At 34.5% G+C, this 26299-nt stretch overlaps 2 protein-coding genes across 2 annotated transcripts; one reads left to right on the top strand and one right to left on the bottom strand.

Annotated features, from left to right (window-relative positions):
- Positions 1 to 6534: 6534 nt before the first annotated feature.
- Positions 6535 to 8341, top strand: LOC116343279 (coiled-coil domain-containing protein 112). Its single transcript, XM_031771264.1, has 2 exons — positions 6535 to 7237; positions 7346 to 8341. The coding sequence occupies exons 1-2, from the start codon at positions 6559 to 6561 to the stop codon at positions 7483 to 7485; spliced, it is 819 nt and encodes a 272-aa protein (XP_031627124.1). The 5' UTR covers positions 6535 to 6558; the 3' UTR covers positions 7486 to 8341.
- On the bottom strand, positions 7768 to 26013 carry LOC116343278 (LIM domain-containing protein A-like). The gene is made up of 5 exons (XM_031771263.1): positions 23063 to 26013; positions 10414 to 10519; positions 9915 to 10129; positions 9550 to 9818; positions 7768 to 9452 (listed from the first exon to the last, which is right to left on the bottom strand). The coding sequence occupies exons 1-5, from the start codon at positions 24254 to 24256 to the stop codon at positions 9326 to 9328; spliced, it is 1911 nt and encodes a 636-aa protein (XP_031627123.1). The 5' UTR covers positions 24257 to 26013; the 3' UTR covers positions 7768 to 9325.
- Between the last annotated feature and the right edge of the window lie 286 nt (positions 26014 to 26299).

The raw sequence follows: 26299 nt of genomic DNA, 5'->3' as shown, positions 1-26299 counted from the left end.
ATAACAACGTTCGTTGTCGCTATTCACTCACTTCGTTTTCGTGCGTCTCCGCTATTCACTTGGTTCGTTTGCAAGCGACTTACGCATGCTACAATATATTTTACATGCCTCAATTCATTTGCTTTGGACTATAATACGCTAGTGCTTGCTAGTCGCTGCTAGTTGCTGCTAGTTTCACTAGTTTTTCTAGTATGAATGTCCCCTAGATTTATAGGCACTGTTAATATAGTATTACTATAGCGGCAGCGTTTTCTACTCTCTGGATATTTGAATGAAAACGAAGTAAATAAAAAATATTCAAATTTTCTCCGATCAAATACAAATCGGTTTTATTATTTCTCCTGACACAGATATCAACTCCAAAATAAGTTTTAATTTCATCAACTGCTTTTATTTTTATTTTTGGGTAAGAAGGATATCTCTACTTTAAAGCCTTGGACAGTTGTTGGACAACACGGTAAAAATATTCGGTAAAAATAAAAATTATTTTTAGTAATGGTGTCATTACTCATGATCTGTGTATAAATATACTTTGATTTGTGATTGGCGAATCAGCTTTTCTATTCGCGGAAAATTGAGCATCCAATAATGCATTTATGCTTGAAGCCCCCGGAATTGCGAACATCAAAAGCTATGTTAATCAGAAACAGAGTTCAAAAATGAGTTATTTTCAAATTCACCGTTGTTTGCAATTGAACGCATGTAATATGCAATTATAAATGTACAAATCAAAGAAAATACAAATATTTGATACACAACGGAATGATTTATTTTCAAAATGATCAAGTATTAAAAATAATATCAGAGGTAAATCATTTTTCACGGCTTACGCGGATTCTATAGAATCATATATGCTGGAATTTTATATGAAACGAATACAGCAAATGTTTACACATTTTCATGTAGTCGCACGTGTATCATGAATTTGATATATTCTTTAATACTATTTTTCAATCGCATTGCAATATATTTTTGTGAATTAAATATGTCTAGTTCCTGTGCACATTTGTTATGGGTTTTAGCCTAATTATCTCCTTGTATTATTAATACTTAATAATTAAATGCTACTAATTTAAAATCTATATTTTTCACTGATTTTGCAGTAGTTTTTTTGGTTTTAGTAATTGTACTAGTTGAAAAATATCAATTTTTTTCTTTTAAAAAAGGATCATCGATCTATAAATTAAATCAGCAAGTGCATTGAATTTTCAACTTCGATGTTTAGCCTTGACACATTCAAATATATCTCAATAATCTCAATAGCATTTACTCTACTTACCGAGTATTATTAGTTGACTCCAATGAATCAAAATGAATCTTTATTACATTAACTCTTTGTTTGATATTTATCTACATTAAAATACGATTCGAGTAAAGCTTTGTCAATGTTGCATTTGATTTGAATAAAGAGCGCCTACAGCAATTAGTTTCATATTAAAGTCGATCAGAAGAGTGATGCCATCAAACGAATATAATATGGATAATGTGTGTCATGACAAAATTAGCCATCACAATACTTCATCAGTACTTTCAGTATTGAAATTCAATATTCTCATATGTGAGATTATATCTACAATCTAGATCAAAAAATAAAGCCATGGATTGCATGGAATAACATTAAATTATGATATGAAATGTTATGAGAGTGGTGCCTGGTGTCTTTCTTGTAACCCACCACACATGTAATAATCATAATATATACACGCTATACTCGATGTAGCGCATAAAATCTGTGAAAAGATGCTCTATTTATTTGGCATGTGATGCAATAACCATTTAATGCGATTCACTTTGAGTGCGGCTTTTTTGCTTTCGTATATATACCTCTTATTCGAGAAATTCAACGCTTCAGATGTAACGAGCAGAAGAAAGTGAATCCTCGAGTCGATGCGTACCTTTCAAAAGGACAGACACATAAATAATGCTAACTTGTGAAAATGCTCAAAGAAAATAATCTCGAACGGCAAGGAATAGGGATGCGAGGAAAAGGGCAACGCTTTCCTTTTGAAATCGGTTTAATTTTGACATGGTTCACATGTACCGAGAATCAAAAAGATAAATAAAATTACGAAATCATCCCAATTACTGACCCATAATAACGTTACAAAAAGCATAAATACTCCAAAATCGATTACTTAAACATTTTATCGGAGCTTTGGACTCGTCATTTTACAACCGCCGTGAATGAACTTTGAAACGGTTTCGGCAAAAATATTTATTTATATACGTTTTCAATTAGTCAGCGATAAATGCCAAAGAACGACGCATCGCATTTTCTTTCATTTTAAATAATAGCCTGCTATTAAAGGTGTGCCATTTGATGGAATGTGTGTTAATTTGGCGCATAAATTTAAAGCTATCTTTATCGGTGGCTTCCTGTTTGTGGTTGATGCCACCAAGCTGGTGACATTGGGCCAGATGAGAAACTCGCTTAAGATAACAATTATGAATCATTAAAATCTACCATCCATCTTTGGAACCATCTTTAAAATACGGCAACGGATGTGTGTCTGGTAGAAAGTTGCGTTTGTTTTATCGCCCACAGAAAATATATTATCCATAAAATTTATGAGTCGTTTATTAACTCAAGCTTTAAAATATAGTCTCGAAGCTGAAAATAAGTGCACCGCCAGTAGCCGCAACAGCAGCTTTTAGTCGCACATCTTGTGTGGAAGAGTTTGAATGAAAGAAAAAGAGCGAAGCTCTATTTCAAACATTTATTTAAGAAATTCGTATTTTTATGCGTTTGCCATGACGGTCGTCAATCCTCTAATTCACCTGCAGACGTGAATTGACGTCAAAATCATGCTTTTAAAATTATCCAATATCTGGCCGCTGAAAAGCAAACAAAATTTATCGTTTTTCGCTCTTCAAATTTTATGAAGACGACGACGACGGCGGCGACTTCTTTTTAGAAACGAAAAAACACACATTGAAAATTTTACGCTGAAGGACATTTCAGACAAATCGAATAAAAAGTGGCAAACGCTCACGCTAGCACACTTTGTACAAATGCCATAAAATAAAGTGTTGCAAATTACCGTTGCCTGCAGTCAATCAGATGGATTATACTAATGGTTTTATTGGTGTTTTGGGTATTTTTTTCACTCTCTCTCCCTCTCTTTCTCATTTCTCTATTTGGTTAATCAATTCAAAGCGTTGCTGATTTCACTGTTATGATTATATCGTTAAAAGTCTGTATTTGTACTAGCTTCGCCAAAGTACTCGATTTGAATACAAATTTTCAAAAGTCATTGGGATTTTCGGCTTCATTTTTATCTATGTGTGTCTGTGCAATGCAAAAGATTTTGTGGATCAGAATATTTGTTACACATTTCAATATGTTACAGTGTAAGGCGTAATACTGTGTCGAATGACACAGTTTGTAATGAAATTGAAATGTAAATGCCGGCATCGAATCAAAGTAGAATATTCGGACAACATGGCATCGTATATCTAACAATGTTTCATGCAGTTTCTTTTCGGTTGTCGACAAATAAGGATCCGAATGATCAAAATATTCATAGCCGATTTCCATTCGAAACTGAATCGAACCGAATAACATACAAATTACGTACATAATTTTAATGATATTAAAACCAAAAGACCTGGATACCCATACCACTGAGAAACACTGCAATGTGTCGTTGTTCGATCTCTTTTTGTCCCTCCCGTCTCCTCTATCTGTCCGTGCATATAAAAAATTTGAATATCAGCGTCTGCTTTATATGCCAAACCGATTTCAGTCATAGACATTCACAGCACACAGACAATAAAACACTTTCAATGTTTGCCGAGCACGAAAAAAAAGCACGCAGCTTGCCAAAAAGGGATGGCACACAAAATCCAAATGGGATAAATTAAAAAGAAAAGCGAGTAGAGAAGAGAACAAAAAAAGTGAAGACACCGAACTGTAGTCGATTGTTGAATTCGAAATGCACTGTATTATGCTAATAGTCTGAGCATTTTGCTTAAATATCCATTTAATTTTTCCTTTTTTGATGAAGCATGTGCGCTTCCCCTTATCTTCAACATAAGGAGCTTCTCTGCATGACACTAAACGCATCAACAAAAGTTGAAAAACAAACGAGAGAAGAAGCAAAAAAAAAAGAATTCTGGGAAAATGGGAACAGAAAATAATCGATCGAGTCAGTCGAATAAATTTTTCTATTACGTTTCATCAAACTGAGTTTCATTGGCACCGACGATCTACCCCTCTCAACAATGTCTAAGGTCAAGGAAACACATTCCGATTGCTGTTTTACCCTTTCTTGTCGGCCTAGTTGATATAAAATGCACAAAACACTCACTTATCATTTTTGTTTGTTTTCTTGAGTGACATGAAGCAGTAAGAAAAAACCTCGGTTTTGCTTTAATCAGCAATTTTTTGTTAACTTTTTCTACGGCACACTTGAATGAGCTCAAGTTCAAGAGCCATAATCCCAGTCAACTGAAACGATAAACATTTACACAACTCTATTTGATGCACAAATTCGAACTAACTAGCTAACACATAACAATTTCCTTCGATGAAATTATTTTATTTGTGTCGACACGAGTTTTCGTACTTAAATATTTATTTTACAGACGCCACTCAATTATCCAATCTAACACATACACACCCATTACATGAAGGTGTTCGACCATCTTAAATCTTCGAACATATTTGAGCACAACACATCTTATACCTCTGTACCATTTTCGACTTTTGTTGTCTCCCACATTTAGCTTCAGGATGCCTTCAATATGTTCGACCAAAATGTCGAAGAACATGCATATTTTTTGGTGATGCACCAATTATTTGATAAATGTGTAATTTACTATAACATGAATAATTCACGTCTTAAGTGTAAAGACGCATGCAAATTGAGTACATTGTAATAATAAAGTGATTTTATCCGTCACATGGCTGCTCGTTTTTGGCACATATTTTGAATAATTTAACAATTTATACACTAGCCATGATGATAGATAAGAGATTAGAGCTACATTTAATATTATTAGATTTCATTTATAATTCCAACTATTTGCATTGTGAAACAACGTAATTTCTACTTTGATCAATCAACTGAAATGATCTCGGAAGAGACAGAGTAAAAGGGACAGGGAGAGGAAGAAGGAGAGAGAGAATAAAGGATTTATATACAGAGAGAATATGTTTCATTACACAAGGAATTTTCACCTTAAAATGAATTATTTCGAATGGGGTACATATTCTCATACAGTACGCTATGGAGATGCTTTATTCCTTCACAAAACTTAACCGAATAGATTGAAATCCCTTTGTACCTCATAAACTTGAAGATGCACTTGATTCATGATTGCACGCATTCCATTCGTACTTCCATGGCAATTCTCAGTGCAAGCACTTGAATCGGACACCTGATTTTAATTTAAATTAAAATGAATTACGAAACTCAAATAGCGAACCGTAACCACAACACCTTCGTTGCATTCGTTGCTGCATTCACTCTTTCACTCTTGAAATAATTTACTACAAATATTTGCCACTTGTTACTGCCATTCCTTTTCCATGTTCCTGTGTGTGTGCTGCTGTTTCCACGAAATCCAATTATGTTTACATTGCTACGCTAATTACAATACGACAACTTTTTGCCCATTTTCATTTTGCAGAACGATAAAATGGCTGTAACGGATATGGCATTTACAAATCACATTCAAAATTCACTTCTAACTTTTTCTTCTTTTATTAACAAAATTATGTTATATTCAGAACAAAATGTTTGTTGCAAGCGGGTTGAAAAAAAAACTACGAATACAATTAAAATGATTGATAACTTTGAATTTCCAAATGAAAACCGTCGTTGAATAACGTCAATTGAGTAGAAACAAGCTTTTCCTCAATTTGAAATTGTGTTCGATAGTTTCAACATCGCAAGTGTGGCGCTCAGTGGAGACGGTTTGATATTTTATTCATCAGTTTGAATTCATTACCAAATAGTCTATATTTTCAAGTTGGAACTATTGTCATTGCACAGATACGATCTAATTTCAATTTAATTTAATGATTCATCTGTGGTTTTCCTCGTTTATTCTCATTTTAATGCATTGTCATGATCGTTATGCGTCATCTCGTTCTATTTTGACCGATGAATTAATATGACATCGTTGGCACAGCAGATGCTATGAATGAAATTTGATTTATTGACCTGATAATGACAGCTTGAGAAGTACAAGGAATCCAATCGAATTGATTGCTGATAAGCATATTTTGTGGGTGTCACATTGTCTCTGATGAATGGAAAATTGATGTTTATAAGAAGCAATCAGTTACCATGATAAATACATTCGGTTGGCAAGCAGCCAGCGTCCTTAGCAACAAATAGACGAATTTCTTGTTTTGTTTATTCCAAAAAAATGACGAAGTTTTCGAAACTAGTCAAGTCATTTTTATTGTGAATGAACAATAAATAGAAACGCAATTCGTTTTGTGCTGCTCACAAAAGAAAGTTTGTATCAATAATAAAATTTGTTTTACTTTTGTATTCTTCGAAATAAAAACAAACAATAAGATTCGCAATTTCTCCGTGAAAAAAAATGCAACGATGTGATAAGAAACCGACTGCAACGCACTTACTTGGCGAATTAACAAAGTTGAAAACTCAGCAAAAATATTTGGAAGCGACGCAGGCAACGCTAAAACCAATAAGTCATACACCATCTGAAGCGAGCGAACTGAACGATTTGGAGTGTTTAAAAATCGAACAAGATTTAAATGCGTCATCATTAACTGATAAAATGAAGCACGATACATTTCGTTTGAAGGATTCAGTGCGAAATTTTCGCAATGAAATGTTGAATGTAGACAGTTTGTGTAAATTCAATACGAAACAGTATCGTGAAAAAATTGAAGTAATTGATCAACGGCAACGTGAACTTGACGCCAACAATCGGGAACAATTGAAAAAACTGAAAATCGAATATTGTAATATTGAAAGTGAATTGACGGCATTAATGAAAAATTTGGATTTACTGGCAAAAATGCCAACAATCAAGAATAAAGTGAACGCAACGATGAATATGCGTCGAGTTCAATCAGCACCAATTGACCGAAGCGATTTGGATGATGTGCAACGGTTCGATAGATACTTAAAAGAGCATAACGGTCACACGGGCGGATGGATTCAAGAGGAACATTTGCTATTCGTCAAATTGAAAAATAAACACAACAACAACATCGAACACATATGTACGGCATTCCATGCATTTCTTGTGGGTAAGAACAGTTTTATTCGTTACCATTTTTTGTTGCTTCTCATTCTACATTTTCTCTTTTCATTCGCCAATTTTTCTAAAATGGATAAAAACCAAATGTAATATACAGATAAAAGCGAGGATGAAATACGTGCACACAATGACTGGCATGAAAAGTACTTGGAATTAAAATTGAAGAAGCGCCAAACGATACAAAATTGGAGACGAAGCCGAACCACACCACTCAGGATAATGTTACAAACAGCATGAATCACACACACCACTCGAGTAATAATTTTGTTAATCAAACGGCGAAATTTACGACATCATTTATCTATTAGTTGATTGGTGCAATCAAACGTCTAATTGACTGTCAGCCGTTTTCCGTCGATTGGGATGATCGAAATATCAACGCATCATAAAAACTATTTTGCTACTGAAAACAAATCAATCAAAATTATATACACACGCACACATGCATCAGCTGCTGTGCGCTGTCGATTACAATCAATGTCAATATGGATTTATTTGATACGGTTGTTAACCTATTGATTGTACATACATAATGAATTTCCGCTAAATGAAGCGCCGCACTGCTCATCGTTCATAAAGTGTACTTAACGTTTTCCATTTTTATAACTTTATTTACGGATCGGGATTCTTAACAGTTAAAATTCGATTGTTTTTTATGTCTAGACAAGTGCAACGGTATCGATATCGTGTTTTATTTATATATGGTATGCAAATGCCTGGATGCAATTTGATGTTTTTTTTCTTAGAAATTTTATTACATAAACATAAGAATGACAAATCTTTTCAGCTTGCATATAAAGCCATTTCGATTATCATTTATAGAAAATACATAAATCATTTTACATGGTCAATCTAATTAGCACTGATTTCGTTTGCAAAGAGAAAAAAAAAACAAAAAAACACACCAACAACATGCATTTGCTTGTATCAGCTTCAAATGGGTGATTACAATTCTAAACAATGTTACACGAATATCATATCATAAAATTAAGATAAAAGCAATAAAAATGCGTTTACTATCTCAAAATCGTCTAATGCAAATCAATTATTGTAATACTTAAAATTCGCATAATCGTAAGAAAGACAAACACAAAATGGATATCGTAAAGAAATTCAAACTTGAAATTGAGTGACCGCAAATGAGTGCGCGACTTGACAAACGAACTCTTTTGTTTTTCTTTTGAAGTGCAATCTATACCTTTATGCTTTGCGTCAATAAACACATCTTTTATTGTTGTCAATTTCTCACATTCATTCTCGGCCATTCAATTAACTTTAGTATATGTGTGTGTAATGTGTATGTATATTATGAGCTCATCATTATTATGGGCGAGCAAAAGAAAAAGACACTCTACGACTCTAATCCTTCGAAATTATACGTTTATAAAATAAATGCGACTAGTTTATTAACCAGAATCATAGTAGTATAACAGGCAGAAATCGCAGAAATACAATAAATGCACTTTTAAAAAAATATATCGTATCATATATATGCACATAAATAGCAACATTTTTGATCATGACGCGCATGAACGCGATATTACTTACTATCAATATTCTACACGCTAACATTATCTAACCTCTTAATCGAATTTTTTTTTTGTTCGCTTTATTTCATATATTTTTTGTTCTCTCCTTCTTTTCTTTCGTCATCGTGTTGCATATATAGAATAGTTTCGCCCTGTTTTTCTTATGGTATATACAAAATTGATTCAATTTCGATTACTTATTGACATACAATGTGATTTATAGATTTCTCAGAATTGATAGTGATTCCGATTGATAATTTCAAATGAATTAATTAAACAGAAGAAAACAAGTGTTAGTCATATATAATAAAATTGGTGGTTGATCATGAGTTTTGCATGAGAGTAATGCAATTCAAAATTCAATATTTATGAAAAAAAAGAGTAAATGACATTGAATACAGTGATCGAAAATTAAATGTAAATAAATGATCTGAATTTAAATAAGCTTAATAATATGATTCAGGATCTATTTTAAAAAGTGAAAATAAACATTATATGAAAAAAAAAATGTGCTTTAATTTTGTGGCGCCACAGCGGTCGGCATGTTTTTAATCTGAATTTAAACTATTGCTTGCGAAGGTCAGTGCTTCATCTTCTCTTGGGCAATGTCCAGATTTTGTGTCATATTCACCATATGCGCACGTCGGTCTATCGCATGATTCGGACGATATACATCTATACAGAAGACGACAAATGTAAATATTATGAAATTAGTTTTTTTTCTTCGAAAATAGATATTTGGCTTCGAATTTGAAAACAAAATGACACTCACTTGCGTTCGGTTATCGAAAAATGTTCCAATCCTCGTTTTAATTTGTTACATATGTCGTTGGCCAAATGGGATGTGCAATCGCATTTGCATTGATGCGAACCAAGTACGTTTGTGAACAGATTTGGACATCGGCATCGATTTGTAACGGAGGCTATTTCAGTTGCTGGCTCATCATTGTAACTAAAGCGCGCCGATTTCGAAATGCAATGGCATTCGGTGTGATTTTCGAAAGTTAAATGTTCAACAAATTGTTGGTTTTTTGAATGCACCTAAAAATTTATATAAGCAAATTCGATTAGAATCCAACCAAATACCTCCATAAATATATTGAATAATGATGTCAATTAGAGAGAATCAGCATTTACCCAAAAGTATAATGTGACATTCTCCTTGTGTCGTGGCTGACACGTTTTATAATCCGCATGACAACATCCTGTTTCATCGCTGCATCGATGTAAGACGGTGCAGTGTGGCGAATACGTTTTTGAGGTGTGACTTCCAACTTGTACCAACTTTGGTCGTGGCCACTTGCACGCTCCTTCTCGACTAACACGAACCGCATGTGCGTACGCTAGCTTCTCTATTGTTAAGACATAAGAAAATTGAATTACTTATCCAGATTGATCCGTAAATGAGCAACATTTTTCGTCATTATAATGGACGTCGATAATGCGATTAGTGGTATATGCTTTAATTTTCAATACATTTCTTTTCACTTGATTTTCCAATACTTTTCACATTCCTTTCTCTCATGCACATATGAACAGTATTCAATTTGTAAAATGATTTAATTATTCAATTTCAACATATATTTCATTCTTTTTTTTTCGATAAAAACCGATTTATTTTCGATTTTCAACTTACTCAATTCGTTAAGCGGAAGTGTTTGTCTAAATGTTTCAGCTACAGCGGTTGCGTGGCCCAATGTTTGAAATTTCTCTCTCGTTAAATCGCCGGGCTCGTTTCGATTCTGTAAATGTCATAAATACACGCATTAAATTCAACAACTAAAATAAATAATCAAAGCGTTAGTCTACACACTGTGTCACTTTATTCAATTTAAATTCATTTACTAATTACTAAGCCATATATAAACGTCATATATAAATTCAGCTTATCAGCTCAATAACAACTCTATCTGTTTATCAACAAAAGCCACAGTGAATCGCATCAACATTGTAGGCGGTTTTATGCTATAAAATGGTTTTGGTGAATCGTTTTCATGATTGAAAAAGTGAAATTTGCATTGTAATTACTCCTGAGAATAGATAATAGTCAATTTCGTAGGTCATAATCGTTTCAATTTCATGTCATTGAAATTTACAAATACGCTGGATGTGGTGATGACATATTTGGAAATTTCCGCGATACCAAAGACGCCAGAAATAGCATTGAAACAAGAGCGCAGTTCAGATAAGATCTGAGTTTCGACACAACAATAAATCAGCCATTAGTCATGGTTTGATTTCGTTTTGTTATTTTGTAATATTTTTTTTTTGTGTATCGTCTTTAATCGGCCATTCTTTAGGCTTGAAATCGGCATTTTCGGCATCTTCAATGTGCAATCTGCACACAGTAAATTAATTCGTTTCAACGAAAAAATTTATTCAAAATTACGTGTATCACCTTCTCTCTGTGTGGTGTGTGTGACAAATCAATTTAAAACACTCTTTTTCTTTCAATAAACATTCTGTGTTCGCGTTGATTCCAGCAAGTCTGCGACGTGTTAAGAATAGAATTTTAAAAGTCATTTGGAAAGAATGCTACGAAAAAGAAAACAGCGCTCAACATTGTGAAACGAGAACATGAGAAGTGCAAACAGAAAAACAAAACAAATTTAAATCGAATCGAATTGAATATGCAATTGGTTCTATAAAATGGCTGTTTTTATGATAATAGCGTTTCATTTAGTATTCAACATGTTGCATTTTATGAAATAAACAGAGAGGGAGCGAGAGAAATTATACTTATCCACATACGCGCACGCGCACGGATCACGGTAAAGAGCAAATGTATGGATGATGACGTGGTCAAAAATTTAAGAGGGAAAAAAGCCGTGAAGAGGTTGCAATGTAGTTCAGTTTTCTTCAAAAAAAAAAGATGATCAGTAATGTGTAATTATTGTCGTGGTTTTTTTCATGTACGTAAAAGATTGGTAATTTTTAGAATGGGAAATGTAATTTCATGTGAGCCATTTCTTTGTTTTGCCGGCTTGTAAATGCCAACGAATGCAGAGAGAGAGTGAGAGAGAGGAAAAAAGTTTCCAACAACAAAACCTTTCATAAAATATCGTCTGTACACATGAGAGATCATATACAATTAATCGGCGATGAGAGGTATTCATTGCATAAAATGAAAACGTATCGATTTCAAATTGGAAATTAAACAATGGAAAAAATACAAGATCATCAACGAAATACAACAAAAAACAACAACAACCATATATACCAAGCTCTGCTCACACTCGGTGAATATTGAATTGAATTCTCGGTACTTCTTTTCCAATCATTGCAAACAATGAATCTGTGCGCATTGCACAGTGTTCCCTTTTAAATTCAAGTTTACGTTCCAAATTTTCGGTATGTTTTCATTGTCGACAAATATCGTTTCATTTTGAAATTAAAGTGATTTTCTCTACATGACAGATTGTAAATTCTACACTATATGCGATGGATGGAATAAGAAAAATTTGTGTACTTGTGCAGAAATTAATAATTACATATTTTCTACTTGCTTTAACGATGTGATGATACATTATGCATGTGTCATGCACCATACTTGCAAACAAAACGAGACTCAATTAATTATAAATGAAAAATGATGAAATGCGCCAAATCACAATGCGCACACTTCCAAAATGAAAAAGAAAAATTAAATAAATTCAGAGTGATTTATATACACACGCGCGAGCGCATGAGATGTAACACATATTGACAGCTGAACCGGCACAAAATATATTTCGACGGCACAAAAAATGAAAAGAAATGTTTATCTGAAACAAAAATGCTCCAACATATATAAATAACGAAAGAGAAACGACAGCAGAATAAAACACACCGAAACCGAAGAAAAAAAAGTGAACCGAACTGAATATTATCAAATGGAACGCATGTCTGAATGAATAAAAATTGAATCGGGCTATGTACACACCAATACAGGTGAAGATGAAAGAATTACATTGTACTCAAGTGTTCTTTTCTCATTCGTCTGATGAATGATCTTTTCTTCGTTTATGCATCAGGGTTTGGCAATCTAATGTCATCCGAATACCAATGTGAATGCATCATCATGGTGATTTTATTCAAGTTCGCTGGAAAACGATGTATTCAACATCTTATAATCATCATAGATCGCGTCGGATATATGAAATATTTATCAACTAACATTCAACTGCACTCGGCGACATGGTCGCATATGACAAGAACAATAAAATGAAAACATTTTACGAAAAATCGTTTATGCAGCAGTTAATAAAATTACTTGAGCTCCTTAAATGGAAACAAACGAAAGCCTTTGTTTAGTTCGTGTGTTTTGTTGTTTTCACATTCGATTGAAGCCGTTAAATTGAAGTACACGCGATCATATGTTGCACGGTACAAGGTACTCCGGCAGGAACACCTCAAATGACAGAGTCATAAAATAACGGTTGATTGCATAAGTGCCCGTCGTTTGATTGAATAGAAAGAGAGAAAAGTGTGTGTGTGTACGTTATTAACGATAAATAAAATAGTGCTTATCGAGCCTGTGATGTGGGAAAAACCAAAGCGGGCGTATCTGCCGTTTGATATAACCGTAAAATAATATATATCAAATGAAAATGCTGATTTATTGAATTGAAAATTGATTGTGTTTGACTTTGTCGACAATAGGGCCTACTCAATTTATTATTTTATTTTTGGTGAATGATTCATATTGTATGGTTTGAATTCGGGCTATAATAAACAACTTCTAAAAATGAATCAATCAAACTTGACAATCATCACACTGATTCCATTCAATTTGACTTTGAACTTTCGGATCACACAAAATTTAGGCCATGAAGTCATATTTTGCGAATTCCCCATAGAATCATTAGATAAAAAAAAACTAAATGATACATTAACTAGTGTAATATTTTAATTTCATTTCAAGTAAATTGAGAGATTAATCGAGTTTTTGGTGAGCAAGTACCATCAATTTAAAATTGTGCGTGTCTCACGCAGAGATAATTTAAATTATAGCATTCGAAATTGCTCAAGATCTCTGCACAGAAAATAAATGTATCTATTCCCAGCTAGAAATGCTTTGCACTAAGTAAGTAATTTACTGTAAACTGATCATGTATTTCAACTTCAACGTTGATTCTCGATCGAACATAATATTTCCTAAAGCATTAAATCGTTTCAATTGATGGGAATCGTTTGATTAGAACCGTAATTCAAATGCTCTTAGTTGTTTTTTTTTTTTTCGTTTGTCAAATTCACAATGTTGCAATGTTTGGTTTCTGCCGGAATTTTAATGTTGTGTATCAAAGAAAATGACTTCATTTAGTATTTTTAAATAGCTGCAAGTTAAAAGAATTTTTATCGATAAAAACAAATTATGGCCGGCGTGAATGGTGATGAAAGATGATATTAATATATGGAATAACATTTCTTAAATAGTACAAAACATTAATAGGTCACGAGTCACGACTCCAACTGTATACAATTCTGACCCCTTAGGATATAGTCATTTTATGCGGTGTGCGTTGCATATATGGTAAACGTTTATTTGATCGAAGTGAAAGAGACCGAAAGCAAGAGAGTGAGAGGGAGAGAGAAAGAGCGCGGAGAGAGTACACATTGCCTGAAAATTTGCCTGTAACTTGTTAACATGATGATGTTATGCATGGGATGCTGTGCGGTGTGATTTGGTTTGTGTGAGTTCGTTGGTTTTTTTTTTGAAGAATTGAAATTCGAGAGCATGTTAGCGCATATTCGAATATTCTATCGATGCGTTTATGTTCAATGAACCTGAAACTTACAAATTGGCCCGTATAAATCGCCACAGACACATATGTACACATAAACACACGATTGGGCGGTCGGTTGGTCTACTGCATGTATTTTATCGTATCCGAAATTTTCACATACGAATCCAGCAAAAAAAAAAACCAACAACAATAACAAATGTGCGCATTGGTTGTTAGAATCAAAGGAAAAGACGGAAAAAAAGTCGGTTCTTCCTACGTATGCCTACGGGATGCAGCGGGCATAAAAGACATACATATGTTTCTGGATATCGATAAATATATGCAACAAAATCGTTTTTGTTGAAAAGGAAGTGATCGCATAAAATTACGGACAAACATTGATGTGGCGGCATCAACGCAACAGCAGCAGCAGCAAAAAAAATATTATTATATCAGTTCTATGCATGTGTGTTCTCAATTGAAACATATTCTAGAACCATTAACAAACTGCCCATTAAATTTTTTTCTGTGTGAAATGTGTTTTTCGTACACATCAACACACACACAGAGAGAGACACACACGCACACCGAAAGATCACAATGACTCCATAGCGATAGAATTCAGAAAACAAATATTCATTCGTTGCATACCATGGGCGTCCAACGCAAATGAGACTGTTTTCGATTTCAAATTGATGTTTTATTATGGCACAATAAATTGGTGGTTTCTCAGAATTGGAATGGCATAAGCATCAGACGAAATAAACTCAAGTGTTTATAAGTCAATAAAAAAAAAAGTTGTAAGGAAAATAAGGCGAAATAAATAATTTCAGGCAAAGGCATTCCTCAGTGTAACACAGTCAACGACAACGCATCTGATCGCATTCAAAATAATGTGTTTTGTATTATTATTGTTGTTGTTGCTTTTTTTTCTCTCTCTCACTGTGCGTTCGAAATGCTTTATAGTGCATTCTGCACATAGTGCCCCATCAAAAATTTACATAATTTTCAAAGCGAATGCATTCTGTGAAAACAACTTTGTGTCATCAAATCGGCTCGAATTTTTTTTAAAAGGCATTCTGTGGGTCTTTGCAGATGAGCAGAAAAAAGGCAATATACGATTTATGACTATTTGAAAATTATGTCAACAAGATAAACGATTTGTCATAAAAATTAAAAGCAGAGACGACGAATGTTTCGACTGATTTGTTATGCATATACATATGTTTTTTTCTCGCTTTCTGCCGCCCAATGCTATGTCATTGCCAGTGGAATGTTAATGTGTGGCAAATGAAAAGAATATATTCAAAACAATAAACATGATCGATCTAATCATAAGATGGGAAAAAAATTCATACAACTTAAGCCTAATGGGCAAAACGACGATGATTTTCATTCGCATTCACACGCACACAAACCATTACCACGATTGATGATAATTAATTTGAACATTCACTTTTCGTTCTTCTTTTTTTCGTTTTTTTTTTTTTTTGTTCAATTCACAAATGCCATCCGATTCAGTTACTGATCATTATTATTTGTTATTCAGACTTTAAAATCATATATTCTTGCTACAATCGTTAGTTAGATATTTATATTTGAATCTATGTTTGCCCATTGACAGATTGCTGGTTAAAAATACTCGTCCCCTCGTTTTGATTTTCAAGTTTTTTTTTCCTTCTTCGTCGCTGCCGTCGTCATCTTTGTCAACTGGCTGCGAATTGGATGATTTTGAATGTGAGCATAAAAACTGGCACGGCGTCGGCAACGTGCCCAACAGACACTCAATCGCCTCGTTCACTTGCTCATTGAAATGTGTTGAACAACCACACCAAATGAATCGCATCAACATCACACCAGCAACACCATCAAATGAAACAAACGATATTAACAATTATAAATTAAATATTAACCGCTTAATAATAACAACGCATTAAGAATCATACTTTCGAAATATAGTATTTATGACTAATCAAAAATAATCAAAAGAAATGTCAATTGAATTTATATGCCTTCCACTTTATACTCGGTTTTTTACTCTTCGTCTGCCAAAGATTAAGTCATACACGATTGGTACGTTACTGAATCTACTGCTGTGAATGCAAATTGAATATTTTTGCATTTGAGCACAAAATTATTAATTTCGATGCGAAAAAAAAACAGATATTAAAGAGAGATATATATGCAACGCTGGTACAGGAGCGTAAGTCAGTTTTGAAGTAATAAAATCAAGCAGTTCGTATTTACTGACACAGTCGTTTTACGGCCGTTTGAAGTTTCACTCTCATATGTAACTATCTCGTTGCATGAGTACCAATGTCGCAGAAATAAAAACGAAAATTTAATAAAAAAAGCGCATATTTATTTTAATGGGAATGGCATACGGAGTGAGAGAAAGAGGAAAACAAAATATTTGGAATGAATCGATCGGTTTGGGTATGAAGTTTTTCGGGGCTCGTGTAATCGCAAAAAAAAATCAACGAATGCCAAGATTAAGATACAATCGTTTTGTCTGACATAAAGAAGAAAAATATCGTACGACGGATAAATTAGCAGGCTATTTAAAATTGATGCTGTTCCAAATCGTTCCTCATATCGTTTGTCAAATGCTCTCAAGTTAACTGTCACACATACTCAACGCGTGTGCAAATTTAAATGGATAAAACCGATCATGAAATGTGAAAAACATACATGAAAATCGCGCAACAGAACGGGGGAAAAGTACGGCGACGTTTTTCAAAGCATATAAGCTATAAAATGCTCTCCAATCATTAAAAACTCGAGCGATGTTTTAGTTTTCGGCGGCTATTTGGCGCTTTATGCAAAATCAAAAGATATATAAACTCATTATACCGATGAATATTCGCGTTGACAACGAAAATAAAGGAGGACAGACTGTTCGACACACTCGTCGCGTGTGTGCCAGCTTCATTTTCTCCGTTATATGTGCGTCCGCGTATACACAAAACAAAAATGTTGCTGGTGGAAATCAAAGCCTGTGTAATAGTTCTAAAAATATTTTCCGATCATGTTAATAAACATTTATTTATATGTTCGTCTGTTCTTTTTTTATATTATACTTAATTGTTGGCGGCTCACATATACACACACACCTCACTCCGTTCCGTTTTGCCGTTTGAAATGTGAACAAAGTTCGTGTAAAATGTGTAATATGCAAATGATTTATTTATCGTTCTTTTTTTTGCTCTTCGTGCAACTTTTAACCAAACAATTTCGATTCGCCTTTTTTCGATTTCATCAGTGCGATCGTTTGCATTCAATCAAGTTAAGTGTGTGTGTTTTGAATCGCGGGCAAAATGAAGAGCGCAACTCAAGAGTAAACATGTACATTTTGTATAAGTTGGTCTAGATTTTGCGAAATGCTCATCGCATTTTGTTCAATTTCAATTCCTAATCAACATCACTTCAGGTTTTTTGTTTATGTTCTTAGGCGCGAGCAATGAGAGTGTGTTTACAAACGATGATTCATTTGTGTTGATGGCCAAATGCAATAACATGCCAATGCACTGCAAGCAAGAACACGTCACTGTTTTATAATAATGGACGCGTGTTGAAATGATACAGGATTTTCTGGGCCGTAATTCTTAATGCTGTACAATTACCTAATGGCCATCGTCAGCTTGTGTCAATGTAGACACACTGTGTGTGTGCGCGCATGCGAAATGTGCGCGCGTGTAATACAATAAACATTTATTGCATTCTCATTTAAAATGGCGATAATGTTTGAATTTTGTATTGCATGCCCTCACAGCTCTCATGCCGTCTGTCATTGAACAGACATTCTTTTTTTGTCCATTTGATCTCTCAAGCCAACCACTTTCAAATTCACCACACATTGCCATTTTTTGACCGGATCCATGTTTGATTATCGACAAATAGAAAAAAAATCACACACCATTCAATTCTTTGTTATTGCAAATGTTTGACATTGCTGCTGTTATCTCATGAATTTGCTATTGTTATTTGTGCAGTGTTTGATGTCGTGATCATTCTAAAATAAACATTCACTCTTTCGATTGAATGTGGTGCGCTAGAGCGATGTTTGTTCTAATTGCGCCAATCGTCGCTGCCGTGAAAAGTGATTCCGTCAATCGACTCTTACTGATCTTGGGCAATAATACGAATTACATGTTGTGCCATTGGTTTTCCCTCTGTCCTTTTTCCCACTTCTCATTTCATTTATTATGTGCGGCAAACCAAAACAATAACTGATTGAATGGAACGAGCGCCCATCTCGTCTTATGTTTACTAGTCATTATGACCTTCGAGATTGAATAATATCGTGTATTTGTGACGAGAAAATAAATGAAAGATTGAGAGAGGAGAAACAAAAACCACAGATATATATATATTCTGAAACGGCAGCCGCAATGAGCAATCACAACACTTGCACAACATTCATAACATAACCCATAACAATAACCGTGAAGGAAAAAGGAATATAATCATAAAAAAATCACTTATTGACTGAAGTTTTGTTTGCACATATTTTGCGGCCAAGCAAGAACACCAGCAATAACAAAATACCAATTGCTGTGTGCATAATAGAATGATGGTTTGGCGGCTGTTGCGACGGTGGCGACGACGGCGCATATCCATTAGCCATGCATCGCACATCCCATTCTTCTAAACTCGGCGTGTACATCATCAAATAAGTATAAAAATGGTGAAAACAATAAATTAGATTTGCGATCGTCAATGCTCACGCTTGCTCGTTTATTTTATCTCTATTCGCGTTCTGCGCGTTTTTTTTTTTGTTCATTTCGTGTTTGTTTCGGTTTTAAAATGAGATTACCGCGCGCATCTGGTTCTGGCAATTTCATTCTGACTTATGAAGGCTCATGGCATTTTTCGCGCAAAGATTTGCCGTACATTTTTTTTTCTCTTTCGTTCAATCAGCGTTTTGCTGAACATCTTGAGCTGAGTTGATGTGAATTAATCGATTGGAAAAGTATTTTGCGCAAATCTTCAAACCAAATTGAATCGAAGCGATAAATGCGCTTTCGATTCAAATAAAAAGCAAAGAAAGCAGTAAAAATTCAATTCGTAATTGAATGAAAAACAACATTGTGCCAAGTGTAGAGATATCTTTCTTGGTACGCCGTTAATAATCTCTCTCTCTTCATTGTTATTGAATGTGCACAGATTGAAGTGGATTCGGGCAATCTGTAAACGGTCAGTGAAACTTGAGAGAGTTCATTGTGCATTTAGTAAAATATTCGAAAAATGTTCCTTAAAATGCTCGAACAAGCGAACAAAATTTAACCGAAATGCACAACCGGACAGATAAAAGAGCTCGCACAACACAAATAGTCAATATACACTTTACGATCCTGTTTGCTTGCCCAACCAAATGGCCAACATTTATTTTTTGACCTTTTATCGTTTCAAAGTATTATTTATTACCATTTCAACTTTCAATGTATTGTCAATATTTAAATATGGGTGTCGAGAGCCGACGAAGGGGCAAAAAGTGCATCCGAAAATATACACATGATGAATAACATTGTTTGGTTTGTTTAAAACGCAAAAAAGAGTTATTACACATATTTATAAGCCTAAGCCTTTTTGTACACTTTCCTTTCTCTCTCTTTATTCTTTTGTTGTTCCGTTTGCTGCGCTCCAATTTGAACAAATTGAAATGTTTTAGTGCGGGTTTTTTTCCGTTTGTTGTTGTTTGTTTTGTGTGTGTACGCTTCCTTCTTCAGTGGGAATTTTCACAAGCCATTCGAAATTGATTACAAATGGTTGGTTCCGCACAAGCAGCCAGATGACCGATGTGTAAACACAAAATTATGTGAATAATGGCACATAATGTAACAATTTCTATAACAATCGGAATGAAGAAGAGAGAAAAAACGCCCAAAAAAGAGGAGAGAATCCGAACAACGAAACGCATTATGCACATGAATAATAAAGAACCATAAATTTATTGTTTACATAAATAATGTGCTCAAATCTACGGCTACTGAAGCTTAAAAATATGCGCTCATAGTTACTGGTTAAGTCATTTTCGACGCGTCACCACACGCTACGCACTGCCTGCACACACACACACACATTTATACATTTCTCTTCACACGCATTTCATTATCGGCTTTTGGTTTGATCAACCGAGACATTTTTTCAATTCTTCGGATTCCAAAAAGTGAAAATAAACAAAAATATTCGAGCAAAAAAGAAATGTTTCGTTCAGAATAAATACCAAGGCTTCCGAATGAATGAAACGGAACTTATATGACAGGCCTATGAGTTCAAACGAGATCGTTGATATTAACATAGTTATTTACAACAAAAACAAAAAAAAAATCTGTTTACACTAAAGTTAATATAGTCAAAGACCTACTTAAAATTTCACCAAAATTTGAATGAATGAAAAAAAAAACTAATATAAACATGTTCATTTATCAACTAAATGCATGCGAAGCAGTCATCGATGCAGCATACCGATAGAGAATGAACTCATAAGAAGAGGGAGGCACAAAGGAAAGCGAAACAAGAGAAAGAAAATCGAACTAAGACGTTAAAGCGGCGATAACGATTTAAAATGTGTTAATAAAATTTAAATAAGCACTTTTACACCATTTAAATTGTCAACCAAGTGAAATTGGTATGAATTAATATTAATTTGTATTTAATCAGTGTGGCATGCGGTCTGGCATACAATATCGAGTTACGCATTAAATTTATGGTGAATGCGCCCCATCCCGCATTCATAATTTGCATTTGTTTTATGTATTGTGGTGGTTTAATGTCCGTTGATCTTTGCGACTTTGCGATACAGAGAGAACGTTTGCACCCATCATCGCTGTGTTTTAATGGGGTTTGCATGCAAATTTCTTATCATCCCACGAGAAGCAACGAGATACTTGTGACAATTCCATAAATGAAGCGACACAATGACATCGACTGGAGCCAAGAATTTTCAAACCGAAAAACCATTCATTATTAGAATCGATTGGGTTGCTGCATCATCGTCGTCGCCGCCGACATTTTTGTTCGTCGCCGTCGAAGGACAATTCGAATCTTTTATTAGTTCCATTTGTGTTTAATGTATATTTTTGTGGTTTATGTGCTGCGTTTATTGTTTGGAACCAATAAACTGTCGTGACGTTTGACACCACATGCAAACGACCGAAGTTTTTCCAAAGTGTGGCCGTATGTCGAACGTTAAAAAAATCACTTTTTAATGAAACACTTGAACAAGTCATTCGGTGCACATAAATCTGCTTATATAATGAATATGGAGTGGCATTTTGATAGTGAAATATTTATGGTTTTTGGTGGGCATTTCTTGAAAATGTTCGGTTGTTTATTCGAAATACAACAACAAAAAAAACGGTGAAATAAATCTAAACTCTCAGTTCGGCGAACGCATTTATTTCAATTGAGTATATGTGTGCCAAAAGTCTATGAAAAGTGTGAAAGAAATATGGGTAAGCGCTCACGCAAACGCGCTCTTGATTAATAAATATTTAGTATTTTGTTTCTTTAATTTTTCGATTACACAAGCATTTTTCGGGGCAAATGCAATCGAAATCGCATCAACCGACTGACCTAATAGATTCATTTAGCTGATTATATACTGGCTTAAAATAAATATGGTTTCTTTCTCTTTTTTTCCAGCAATATGAAATTCAATAATGCTGATGAATTTATGGCACTCGTCATTGGTGCGTTCGATCAAGAATATTAATTGAGTGGCACAGAGAACACAAATTGTTTGGAATAGAGTGAACGAATAGAATGAAACAAAGAGCAAGATAGAGAACTAGTGTATATATATGTACAAATCGAACGATGCAATCTTTGCGATTGCGTTGTCAGAGATAGTGAGAAATTATTTGGAGCAATTGGTGGAAAATACGCGTTTAGCACAAATTAGTGAAAATAAATAAAGAAGTAAAAAAATGCCTATTTAGCCAGCTGTTCAAATCTTCATAAATATGTGCTCCAAAACAAATAAAGCATATTTAACACGGCCGATTACTTTAGCCGAGCATTAAATGAAGTAGGATGGAAAGAAAACAGTAATAGATCAAGCAGCGAATAGCCGACACACAGCCACACAAAGTCGAAAATTGAGAGAGAAAAAAAAAAGTGACTCAGGATTACACACGTATATGAAAACAGAGTGCAGAAGAGAATGCGACGCAACACCGAATGTGAGAGAGTTGATGCGAATGAGATAGACACACTGTGATATATTGTTTCTATTTTCGTGATCGGTAATGTGTTACTATGGCCACTAAAACATAAACCGCACGTTTACCGCCGTTATATGCCACTTTTCAAATATGTGTAAAACGCCGCACCAAATCCCCTGACTTAAGTACAAGCCAAAACTCTCTCGCACTCGCACACAACTAATCATAATAATTCATAAAAAGAGCAGACTTCTTCGCTTTTTTTTTTGCTCGTTGTTCGCCGTTTTACGAGTAACTATTTTAACTGAACAATATGTTCTCAGAATACTAAATGAAAATAAGTCATTCGTTGCGAGAAAAAGTGAAAAAAAAATTCAACAAGCGAAGAAACAAAAGAGCAATTTGCACTTACTCTGGTTCCTGTCACGTTGCCATCGTTATTCACATTCATCTGGTAATTATTATCGTTGGCTGTTGACGACTGTTGTGACTTCAATGTATTCGTGTTAATTCCATTATTCGTACTTCGAACGGGATCATCACGTTGAAAATTCTCATTACTTTGTTGGCTTGTTTTTCGATGACGATCAAACGAACCGATTGATGGCGATCGTTTTTTTGTGTCATAATTCTCATCGCTATAATCAACGTCATTATCAATATTATACTCAAAAATATCATCATCGTTGGTGCTGCTGACGTTTTCATCGTCGTCATCGTTTTCCATGCGATTGAAGTTATTTTGGGCATCAAAAAACACTTTCTCTTGAAAATCATCAGGTGCAAGAGTCGTCGTTTTGGTGGTTGTTGTTGTGGTATGTCTTGTTGTTGTTGTATGATGTGAACGTATGTAAGGATTGTAAGGCGTTCTATTTCGGTTCATTGATGAATGAGTGATCTCGACCGGCGCTTGTCGGTTTCTAGACAAATTATCGGACCAATTTTTTTTGTTTGCTATCTCTGCCGACGACCCTGACCAACTACCTCCTCTATTGTTCGATCGACTTCTAAATGGTCCCAAAGTGGTCGCTCTTTGCTCGGTTTTTTGCTGATGCTGCTGGTGTTGGTGGTGGTTGTGATGATGATTGTGATTATAATGATGCATTGAATGATTTTTTATATGAAAACCGCCTCCCGTATTCGATGCAGCTGCATTATCATTCTCATAATGGGAGTGTTTTTTCGGTAAATGAGTTTGACGCTGATAGTCAGGTATTCGACTATGTGCATTGTCATTTGATTGATGAATTTGGTGTTTGTGGTGATTTCCATTTGTATGTGAACGATGTTCACCACTATTGTGACTATTTTGATGTCTAAAATGATGTTGTTGTTGCTGTTGATGATGATGATGCGGCGTTTGTTCGGTCCTTAAACTAAACTCACTTAAATCTCTATTGTTATTTTTGGTGTTTAACTGTATATAATTGGTTCGACCGAAATGATTAGAATGGCCGGTGTTGGTACCACTCCTTGAATCACTGTGATCGTATGCATTGACGAATGAAATAACTACCGAAAATAATAAAATGTATAAACACAAGTGCCGGCAATGCGATGGCATTTTCATTTTTTTTATTATAACATTAAAACTCATTAATCCCATGTCGACTAAAACAAAAATGTACTTTCTTCAATTCTAAATTGACGACGATCACAACATCGAACATAAAAAATTATCTAATTCATTTGATTTGATGCGTTTAAACATGCCTTTTTACTTTTTTTACATTTACTTTTTTTATGTCGAATTCCTTGTGTCTATCACGCGTCGTATTCTCTTTGATTCCGTTTTCATTCACGTTATAATGTTACAACACGAATTGTTTTCAAGAATTATCAAATTACACTTTATTATGGCCTTTTTTCTGGTCCAATTCACTCGATCACATTCCTTGAAGAAAATAATTGAGTAAAGAAAGTTACACTCACTGAACCACAAGAATTATTTTTTCAAAAAAAAAAAAAAAAAATCTAGATCATGTGATATTTCATCAATATTTGAACAAAAATGATTTATCAAGCACACGGAACTTTACATTCTAAAGTCACTCGATTTGAGTTTATATAGTTTTGCTGTCCCGTCGTTCATCAAATAGCCTATCGTTCTATTCACAGAATGATGAATTAGAAGAAATTTTTGTTTGAAACTTTTCCTTTTTTTTTCTCTGTGTTTTTTTTTTGTTCGTTGATTTTTCGTTTGCCGTTTTTCTAGTCGGTATTGTTTGTGTGTTGCCAAACGAACGATGCGAAGAAAGAAACACTATTTTTTACAATTTTATGCTTCCATTTGTTGATTGTCGATTTGGTGTGTGGTATTTTTGTTTGATTTTATGTTAATTTTCTGAAACAATTCAGCAGTCATGGTGTTGTCGGAGTCGCAATCTCGCCTTAAAATAATTTTTTGCTACAATCATTTTAACTGTTTTACAGTGTGGTTGATGCGAGTGTGCGTCTGAGAGATGACTCATGCCATTACATTCTCTTTGAATTTGTTGGGCGATCGATTCGCAACGCGTATAGCACACAGTCATTCACAATAATTTTTATTATTTTTTTTTTTTCGCTTTTCGATCAAAGTGATTTTCACACACAAACACTTAACAACAGTAACAGCGTGTGCACACGCAATGAAAAACACACTGGGACCGATAGTGAGCTGGGAAAAAAATTGTAATACGAAATTTCTCCAGCCAAACGATCGAAAATTCGTTCCTAAGTCCGATTCGCGTTATCGATTCGCCGAAGGCTAAAATCTCTCTCGTTGTCGCGCGAACGCGATTTGCTTGTTTTTCTCTGTCTTGTCTTTTTTTTTATTTTCAATTGAGATTCCACTGTTTTGCATCAACACAAAGGGACACACGATTTTTACAGTTCGTTTTATTGGAGTTCCAACGCACACACACCGTTTTCACACCTTCCGCATACAATGTGATAAATATTAAACCGCAAAAAGCATTCGACTGATATTTTTATTAATAATAAACAAAAGTAGAAAATCTACAATTCCCGTGCGTATGTCGTAAGGTTCTTCCCGTTTAATAAAAATAATAATAAAAAAAATATGATTATTAGCAACGTCTTTCTACACTTTCTTCTCAATAAAAAAAATAAAGAAAGAATCGCCGTGACATGTATTACACACTGACTTGAGCGCGCAAAAAAAAATTGTTCGTCGAAAACCGAATAAAATTGGTCGTTTTTTTTTCGCGCGCGCACAGAAGATTTCCAATTTTGTCTCTTTTCAAAAATCGTTAAAACGTTATTATGAATATTCGAGATTCACTCGAAAGCGACGGCCGAATCGAACACACAACAAAAAAATTATCGTTCCGTTCTCGTCAACACAAAGCTACAGACTGTCTGCGCTGGCTCGAGCACTGTGATTTGTTTCGGCTGCTTTCAATGCTAGCATGTGTGTAGTATATCGATAATCCGACCCGTCGTCGTTGTTGTCAGTTGTATTCTGTCTTGTGTGTTTATTACACAGTCGCACAGAGTCGTGTGGCTCGGGCATATTGTATGTGACTCGAGACGAAAAGAACTATTGGAACGAGAGAAAAAGAAGAAGGAAATTGGCCTGTGTGTAATATGTTATGTGTGCGCGCAATTCTTTCGGCTCTTACATTCAACGGGCAGACGATCGCTT

This window comes from Contarinia nasturtii, unplaced genomic scaffold, assembly GCF_009176525.2.
Source record: "Contarinia nasturtii isolate CC-2019 unplaced genomic scaffold, AAFC_CNas_1.1 Cnas_scaffold_993, whole genome shotgun sequence".
Classification (NCBI taxonomy): Eukaryota; Metazoa; Arthropoda; class Insecta; order Diptera; family Cecidomyiidae; genus Contarinia; species Contarinia nasturtii.
The sequence above is the reverse complement of the archived record's forward strand: the minus strand, read 5'-3'. Positions and strand labels throughout refer to the sequence as shown.

Excerpts from the sequence above, each read along its gene's own strand:
- LOC116343279 (XM_031771264.1), top strand. The coding sequence starts at position 6,559 with ATGCAACGATGTGATAAGAAACCGACTGCAACGCACTTACTTGGCGAA. Across the intron at positions 7,238-7,345 it reads ATTCCATGCATTTCTTGTGG|ATAAAAGCGAGGATGAAATA; the intron begins GTAAGAACAGTT and ends TGTAATATACAG.
- LOC116343278 (XM_031771263.1), bottom strand. The coding sequence starts at position 24,256 with ATGGGATTAATGAGTTTTAATGTTATAATAAAAAAAATGAAAATGCCA. Across the intron at positions 9,819-9,914 it reads ATGTCACATTATACTTTTGG|GTGCATTCAAAAAACCAACA; the intron begins GTAAATGCTGAT and ends ATAAATTTTTAG. Across the intron at positions 9,453-9,549 it reads TTTTCGATAACCGAACGCAA|ATGTATATCGTCCGAATCAT; the intron begins GTGAGTGTCATT and ends TCTTCTGTATAG.